General features: G+C 42.3%; 1 protein-coding gene across 1 annotated transcript in view; it reads right to left on the reverse strand.

The window, feature by feature from the left end:
- Positions 1–2,936: 2,936 nt before the first annotated feature.
- Positions 2,937–9,081, reverse strand: part of tm6sf2b (transmembrane 6 superfamily member 2b) — a 10,128-nt gene continuing 3,983 nt past the window's right edge. Inside the window, exons 3-10 of the mRNA XM_031868537.1 lie at positions 8,865–8,962; positions 8,638–8,741; positions 7,500–7,582; positions 6,945–7,069; positions 6,385–6,486; positions 5,735–5,827; positions 3,869–3,988; positions 2,937–3,173 (exon numbers count right to left, since the gene is read on the reverse strand). Of these exons, the coding sequence (XP_031724397.1) occupies positions 2,937–3,173; positions 3,869–3,988; positions 5,735–5,827; positions 6,385–6,486; positions 6,945–7,069; positions 7,500–7,582; positions 8,638–8,741; positions 8,865–8,962 (962 nt within the window). The remainder of the gene's footprint in view (positions 3,174–3,868; positions 3,989–5,734; positions 5,828–6,384; positions 6,487–6,944; positions 7,070–7,499; positions 7,583–8,637; positions 8,742–8,864; positions 8,963–9,081) is intronic.

Consider the following 9,081-nt stretch of genomic DNA (forward strand, 5'->3'; position numbering starts at 1 on the left):
CAGCGGAATAGAAGCAAACAGGATCAAGGAATGCAAAGTGGAGAAAGGATGAAACGCAATTTGGGCATACAGGATCAGAGAGAATGCAGAATGGCACGTCTTGTTTTTTCCTACTTAAACCAAGAAAGTCTGTCTTTTTAAAAACTGAGATAAAGGCTGGCAGCAGACAGCAGCGATGCGTGTTCACCAGAGTAAGTGAGTGACAAGAGCTGCTGTTGAAGTATGCATTACCTTCTGCAGCGCATGTTGGCACGTCCTTTCCACTCAGCTATGAGCAATGGTCTGTGGTGGCTCCAGCAAAAATAGCAAGCACATTGTGGATTCATCAAGTCCCCCTCCTCCGTACTCTAACCCCCACAATGTCTATTTCACACATGTGTGGGCTAACGGGGACCAAATATTACAGTTATGTAGCATACTGCAGGATATCTACGACATCAACTATATATACGTTTTAGTGACGTCTGCACCAATTAAGAGGTTCAATTGCAGTGCATTTTAGACAAGCTGATCTCACAGAAATACGTGAAAATACCACAAGCTCAATATGTGGATGCGGCACGAAATGTGATAAAAATGATGTGCCACAACCACGGAAACAATAAAACCACTTAGTTAAGTGTAGGAAAAACAGCATGGTTGGGCTTGAAAGGTACGTGAACTAAGTAAAATACGAATGTGACTTTATAATAAGTCAACCACACACAAACACCATAAATGCACAATATGTAACTTTCTGTCTGTCATTCAAAACAATGACAAAATGACAGAGTTTGGTGATGTTGTGGAGTAGCATGGGATCATGGGAGTTGTTGTCTTCCCCACCATTGCCGTCATTGCTGTCAGCTTCTCCTGGTTTAGGTTTTTCTTCAGTGTTCATCATGCAGGAGGTTTTGACTTGTAGCTCAATTATCCGCAGAGGTCTCCTCCTTTACAAAACAAACAGACCCGGTGAGTAAAAACACTGAATAATCAGCTTGTTTCTCTAATAACTTAAGATCCAAACGTCTGATGACTACAATCCTTCATCCGGTTTAAATATGTAGTTTAAAAACGACTAAAATCTAAAAACATTTACTGTAAAAATGTGGCTTAAAACTGGATAAAAAGTAAATCTATGACAGCTTCTGACAAACAACCACAAAACTGACACACGCGCAAAGGGAAACCCACCGTTACCTTTATTAAACTAGGTATTTTGGCTTGAAAATTGTCGTAAATATTTTGGATAATACAACTTAACTAAATATATAACATAGGTCTAGTTGTTTTGATTCATTTGAATGTGGAAAAGCTACATATTTATATTCATATCAATTTTAAATAGACATGTTGAATGTTGAACAACTACATATTATACATATATATTTGACTTCAAGTTACACACCTACCTTTTCTTCTGCTTCGGTCTCCTTTCTGCCTCAACCACACACCGAAAAATAGAGACGTTTTGTTCACGTTTTTAAAGCTCCTCTGGTTCAGTCATGCAAAATGTTTGTGGGTGTTTACTCTGTTACCTTCATGTCCCTGCTGCCCAGCAAACTCCACGCCATGTTATTTTGTGTTTTTGTGGAACAGAGGTGTAGGAACACGTGTAAACGGGGAACACTTGGGGGGAAAGCATGTGTGCTGAGTGTCTCTGAGATTAAGTGAGTATAAATAATTGATCCAATGTCATGTAAGATGTCTTAAATATTCAATATGAAACAACACTTTGACCTGCAAAGAGTGAGAAAACCAAAGCCTCTGATTTGCACAGAGAGCAGTGTGATAATATAATATAATATAATATCATATATTACTTTTATTATTCGTCTTCTCTGTGCACTTTTAGTTGTTCTGTGTACATCATAGATATTTTGACTGTTTTCTAATTGTCTTGATGATATTTCTGTATTTCTTTTTAAAAGCTCCCACCACAAAGAATATTAAACCTCAGCAGCATTCTGTTTCAACCATCAACATGCAATTTGCTTGAGTCCTTGAGTCATAAGGTGATAGAAGGGTTTCAATAACTGATTTAATGTTTATACCTTCGTGCCTCCTTTTTAAGATGGAGCGGGAGATCGACAGACGGATCGGTGCGGCTGCAGCAGTAAAGCAGGCGCTGCACCGGACCGTCTTGGTGAAGAGGGAGCTGAGCCGGAAGGCAAAGCTCTCAATTTACCACTCGGTCTACGTTCCTACCCTCACCTATGGTCACGAACTCTGGGTCGTGACCGAAAGGACAAGGTCGCGGCTACAAGCGGCCGAAAGAAATGAGCTTCCTCCGTAGGGTGGCCGGGCTCAGCCTTAGAGATAGGGTAAGGAGCTCGGTCATCAGGAGGGAGCTTGGAGTAGAGCCGCTACTCCTTCGCGTCGAAAGGAGTCAGCTGAGGTGGTTCGGGGCATCTAATTAGGATGCCTCCTGGACGCCTCCCACTGGAGGTTTTCCAGGCACGTCCAACTGGGAAAAGACCCCGGGGAAGACCCAGAACATGCTGGAGGGATTACATCTCCCAGCTGGCCTGGGAACGCCTCGGGATCCCCCAGAATGAGCTGGAACATGTTGCCGGTGAGAGGGAGGTCTGGGTCAGCCTGCTTGGCCTGCTGCCACCGCGACCCGACCCCGGATAAGAGGAGGAAAATGGATGGATGGATAATGTATGGTAATCCATAAAACTGTTATTTCAATATTTCAGTCTGGACTACATTGGTGGACTAACAGAGTGACTGACTGGTAAACATCACAATAAAACATTACAAACCAACTTCATGGACCAATCAGCTGTAGTGTTTTTGTACGACATAAGAAAAATATTGCAAGTGAACATTTAAATAACCATTTAATCCAAAGATGTTGAGCAAAATAATCTTGTATTTTGACATTTGAAATAAAACAGCTCTTTATGAATGATCATTAAGTAACTCCAAAGGTCAAAGAAGATTTTGATTGACTATTTGTCTTTGTACTTGGTATCTTTCTCCTCGCTGTTTGGCAAACCTGTCTGCCCGGGAAAGGGGGCGATCTTCAGGAAGAAATACTGGTTACTGTGAACCCGCATGGCCACCAGGACTGGAATGACTGTGTAGAGCAAGTTCGCTGCCAGCACAGACCAGTAAACATCGGTTGGGATACGAAATGGAGCCGTGGTACGAGGGTGGAGGGACCCCCCGATGTGGGCCCACTGGCACTGGAAGGAGACACAGACAGCAAGACAGAAGTTAGACTGTGTTGTCATTAACTATTGCTACTTATTGTCCCTATCAGCACTGATACTTCCACTATTTTGTTCTATATATTACACTGATGGCATTCAAACACTCCAGAGGAATACCTTGGAGGGAATGAGTTACCTTGAGTCTCTCTTCCACAGTCATTAGTCCACCGTTAAAACATTCAGAAAAGGATCGTAAAAGAGAAGAAAAGCCAACGTCGGGAGATGCACAGACTTAAGAAGCTGGCTGTTCAGACAACACATTATCCGCAGCCTCTTATGAACAGGAAAAACAGGGCTTTAATCAAGGGCTTCCTCATGGTTCATGGCTCTGATTCTTTCTGTCGGGTTCGTGTGAAGAGAAAGCACCTGCAGCTTGTTTATTACAGAAAATATGCTTCAAAGGATTAATGCGGTCCCGGTGATTATTAGCCGGATGAGAGCTCACTACAAGGAGTTTCATTTTAATTGCAGCGACACGTTTCAGACCTCTGTTTGTAAACTTCACTTTAATTTGACTTTAATCAATCAGAGGCAGTAATTATGCCTCTGGCTTAATGCAATGCAACAAACTGTCGAAGCAACCCACTCCCGTATGCAACACCTGCATTCTAAACTATATATTCAGAGTCAGTTTCACATGAATCGACTGTTTGTCTCCGTGGTGTTACCTGGATCACGGCTCCAGCGAAGAACACGGTCCAGTCTGACATCCACGCACATCCGGGCTTGAGGAGACCGTAAACGAATGCACCCAACAGAGGTAGTCCATAGAAGAACAAGTGCAGCATCTGTAAAAACAAAAGCGTGTTAACTTATTAAAATTACTTTTATCTGTTTCATTGGCACATATATAAATTCCATTGTTATACACAATTGTTGGAGTGTATATTATAATGTATATTCCAGCGAACAGGGATTCTGGATCCAGTGAAAAGTGTCTCACATAGTGCAGAAGGCCTTTCCCCTCCATCACTGCCAGTCTATGCTGTTGTTGGGTCCTGACCAACAATCCAGCAGACAATGAATACAGTACATCCTCCTCCTCCTCCTCCTCCTCTGGCCTACACTGCACTCCATCTGCTCTTACTGAATACAGAATACTGCTTTATATGCAGAATTACAAACACACATCCTCAGAATAAAAGTTGCTCTACCAGTGTGGAAAAATAACAGAAAATTGCAGCAAAGGTAAAGTAAAAGTTAACAGGTATTGTAGTAAAATGGAGGTAAATATCAAAAGTAAATGCACTTAGCTTTGTACCCTACAGTGTTAAATTATTAAAGGCTTTATGAGAAATTTGACTTTGATGGTGTATATCTTCTTGGGTTCAAGTACATCCAACTAACACCGCATCATTTTATCACCTTAATCTAATCTCGTTTTATTCTGCAGCATGACTCGTTACTGCAGTCATCAGATAAATGTAATGTGAAATGTAAAGAAGGAAAATGAGCTCTCTTAATATGGAAATACTCAAATAAAGTCTCAGTTGTTGTAAATTGTTCTTAAAACACAATTCTCTCAATTCTCTCAAACACAAATTTGCACCCTCAGCACAAATTACTATTTCCACACAATGGTCATTCCAGAAACTGTGCTGACCTTCAACTTAAAATATTTGGTGCATGAAAGCCAGTTACCCACTTAAAAAGAAAAAAAAAAAACCTCAAATTATTCCACTGAACAGTTTCTTTTCATTCTCGGTCTGAGGTCTAGATGAATTCTAATGAGTTCAGCCCAAGGCCTGAAAGCCAATCATATATGCCCTTCAGTCTTTTGTTCAAATGTCTTTTTAGTGCTGCCACGGTAATCTGTCACATACCGTTCATCATCGTCAATGAACAAAGAGGTCGGTCAGCGCAGAAACAGTGCAACCCAGTGTACCAAGCCAAACTTTATTACGTTTCTCCACCCACACACGTACACACAAGCACCCACGAGCCAGTGCTGGTCACTCACACAAACACAGATTAGCAAAGGCCGCTATACCCGAGACATACTTTCACATTCTGCACACACCCTCCTCCCACCCAGTGAGATGCTGATGGGGGGCTTTAGGAGAGGGATTAGCTTATCAAATTCTCAGCATGCGGTTCGTCCGTCTGATCAATGACTTGCAATTGTGACCGGACTGCAGCCACGACAAGGTCTTTGGATAACCTATTGACAAAGCTGTGTACGCCGAACAAAACACAACAAGACCCACGGCCGAGCAGGGTCAGGAGAGGGAAATAAAAGGAAAGCAAACCCACCGCCAGTCACGGTAATAATCTGTTATCCATCTCAAGCAAATGAAAGAGAAAGATACAAAGATGCGCCGGCCTCTCAACCCTCGCTCATTGTTGCTGTAATGATGAAAAGCGGCTCCGTAATCATCCGCGAGCTAAAAGAGTGGAGGAGATAAGGGGCAAGCCTCCAGCACACTTGAAGTGATATCCATGAAAGAAGAGGTCCATTATGTGGCTGGTTATGTAAAGCAGGCTGGAGGGGAGCGTTCAGGTGCTGCTGCTGTGTGGAGACGTCAGCCACTCACCATCACTCTGGGGTAGCCCACAGGATCCTTCAGGTAGGGTTCATAGTGTCTCAGGTAGATGGAACAGGCTCCCAGAGGAGAGTCCAGAGCCACCTACAGAGGGTGGACAAAATAACAGGAACACCTCACAATATAATATATAGAACAACACAAAGCACAACTGCACATTATCAAAGATTTGAATGTCTCCCTGTGACTATCTGACTAAGATAGAACACTTTTTGGTATTATATTTGGCAATTTGAATGACAAACTGAGCTCTACGTTCAAAAGAAGAGTTTGTCATTTTGGGAAGCATCCTAGTTAGAGGAAAAGATCAAACTCACATGTCTGTACAGTAAATGTAAAGCCAGCAGCTTAAAGACAGAGGCACAGCTAGTCTGCCTCTGTCCAAAGACAGCAAAATCCGCCCGCCACCATTTTTAAAACACGCCAATTTAAATTGAACTTTTTGACACTTTAGTTTCAAGTTAAAACATGTTTACTGGTGTGCTTTAGAGGTGTTGGCATGTTTAAACAGAGCAGAACAGTCTGCTGGGGTGCTTCTGATTTTTGTACGCCAACATGGAAGTTAGCCTCACACTGAATGCCTCGGGGACAAAAAAAACAATTGGATTTTTCCATTGGATTTTGGACTGATGTACACTCACCAAGCCTCTGAGGGTAGTGAAGGCCATGGCAGCTAACAGGAGCAGCACCAGGATCAGATCCAAAGGACGCCAGATCAGCTTCATGCTCTGAGCGTTCTGGGCCTGACAGGAGAAGCCAACAAAATGTACAATATAGAGCTTGTTAGTCACGGTCATTGTTTCATAGTCTCAAGCTCACTTTATCGGAGACCTGTGTTTGAAGGTCTGTTCTGTGGAATGAATGTGTGTTTCTTCAGGTTTTCAGAAACCTGAAATAACTGATGTTTTTGAACACTTGGGGGAATAGGAAACATATGTAAACACAACATTGACAAATCCTCACTTGCTCTGATCCTCCAGATTCAGGTGTGTACGTCACAAAATCCATCACACTGACTACACCACTGGAAATTACAGCAGCTCATAGATATACATGACTTTATGGCTGCCCTTTGTCATCTTTCATAGTCTGGATCACATTCAACTGGACTGCGCTGAGTTACCCTGATTAAATACATTCAGCAAACACTACCGCTCTAAACCTCTCCACCAAGGTCTAACCATTCATGCGTTAGACTTACATTGTATCCCCCGATTAGTGGTCTGTCCTTGGGCCGAGTGAACAGTGTGATGGCTGCCCATACAGGCATCAAGAGGAAGAGAAAGTTGAGCCAGAAGACTGGACGGATCTCTGACCCATATTTACCTGCCACAAAGAAGGGGGGAAAAAGAGACTTTTATCATTTTTCTACTCACCCATATAAAGCCAAACTGTATATAAACATGACAGTGTAAATATGTAATGAAGCTTTCAAATAAAACCTGTACAATGCACTTCAGACAAAGGCAAACAGTGCCCTACGTCTATGATAACACAACAGAGAACAAGGCAATGCCTGTAGACGAGTTTGAACTTGTGACACTCGTGTATGCGGTTTGAAATGCCAACAACAGACGCTTTAAGTCTGTTTGCATGCTTTGCATGCGTGTCACGATGGCAGACGAGGCATGGAGCGATTGTGTATTCCGTTGGCAGACCGAACTGTGACACTGATGGTACACGGCAGTGCAGATGTTCGCTTGATTAACGCTTGTCATCACGGGACTGGTAGAGGAGAACAGGAGATGAGGCTCACCTGCTACTATACCGGCAATGAACACACTCATGTTGGTGCACAAAGAGCCAGCCCAGAACAAGCCCAGAGTACGGTAGGCTTTCCTGGGAGGGAAACCAAAAAAACAAGGGTGATTGTACTATTGTGGAGATAGCAGGTAACACAGAAGGTACACTAAGTTAGGTAAGGTCAGTCAACTCTTATAAGTAAAGGTGCTAACCAGAACCATATAGGGTTCTTCAACTTTTCCAAATAGGAGAATCCTTTTTGATTCCTGGTAGATCCTTTTATAAAGGTTCCACCTGGGACCCTTTGAGAGAGTTCTACTTAAAACCCAACATAAAGGGTTATAGCTGTAACTATATGTGAAATCTTCCAATCACAACCCCCCCTATGGGAACACTTCTATGGGGAAATGGTTCCACCCAGAACCTCCTCTAGAGGATTTATCCAGAACTTTTCCATTTTCTAAGGTTGCTAACAATGACCACATAGGGGTTAAGGGTTCTACCAAAACAATTTTGTATTCCAAGAGTTCCTTCTAGGGCTTCCCGAGAAGGTACTACCGGGAACCCTTCTATATTCCAAGAAGTACCATTTTGGACTCATTTAGGGTCCCTGATGAATAAAAAGGGTTCTTAATGGAACCCTTCTTACAAAGAACCCTTTTGGAACCATGTCTAAGAATGTCAAAACATCTTTCCCATATATCACACACGTTTTGTGTGAAACAAAAATGCCCAGCACGAGTTGTTCCCATGGTAAAAAATTTGGCATTGTTTAAAAGAGGATTCATTTCAATAATAGCACCTGCCCCAAGGCAGCTCTCACTCTGAACTCCTGAACTCACAGAATGCACTTTATGACTAGCTCACTCTAGAGAACCCCCTGTTTTCTTCTGAAAACAGTTTTATTCAGGCCATCGGGTGAGTTTTATGTGATAAATACAACTCATAAATCTCACTCTCTACTTCTTTAACAATAAAAACATGAAAATAAGTCTGAAGCCATATGATTCTAGTTAGCAGCTTCATTTATAAGGGTGTACAGTAGATCTCTGTGCAGTCATTTAAGGCAGGCTTTCTGTGATGAGAGCAAGATGTATGAACTTGATGCAACATTAACTGACTGTCAAGTCAGTTAATGTTGCATCACCCACCTGTCTGTTATCCTGCTGATCATCATCAGGTACATGATAAAGTGTGCTATTCCATCCCAGTAACACATCATGATGGCATAGGATGTTCCCAGATAAGGCTCCCCCTAAAACACAGACATGACATGTGCTCATGACAGACAGTGGGTTGAACTGGAGCAGTCGTTTTGAAACCAGGTATCGTTGCATTTTTAACATCAGCATTTTAGAAGAGAGAATAGGAAACCTACTGTCTTTTGGTAGAATTCCATAAAGCCGGAGATAATGCCGTCATATTCCAAGGCACTCGTCAGGTCAATGACACAAGTAAAGGAAAATACAGCAAAAACTGAAAAAGGCAAGAAACACACAGGGTATAAAAACATGAAAAATTTTAAAATAAATGTTCTTAACAGGTGTCTGTGTGTGTGTGTGTGTGTGTGTGTGTGTGTGTGTGTGTGTGTGTGT

This window comes from Anarrhichthys ocellatus, unplaced genomic scaffold (genome assembly GCF_004355925.1).
Source record: "Anarrhichthys ocellatus isolate YVR2014 unplaced genomic scaffold, GSC_Weel_1.0 scaffold42, whole genome shotgun sequence".
In the NCBI taxonomy this organism is placed as follows: domain Eukaryota; kingdom Metazoa; phylum Chordata; class Actinopteri; order Perciformes; family Anarhichadidae; genus Anarrhichthys; species Anarrhichthys ocellatus.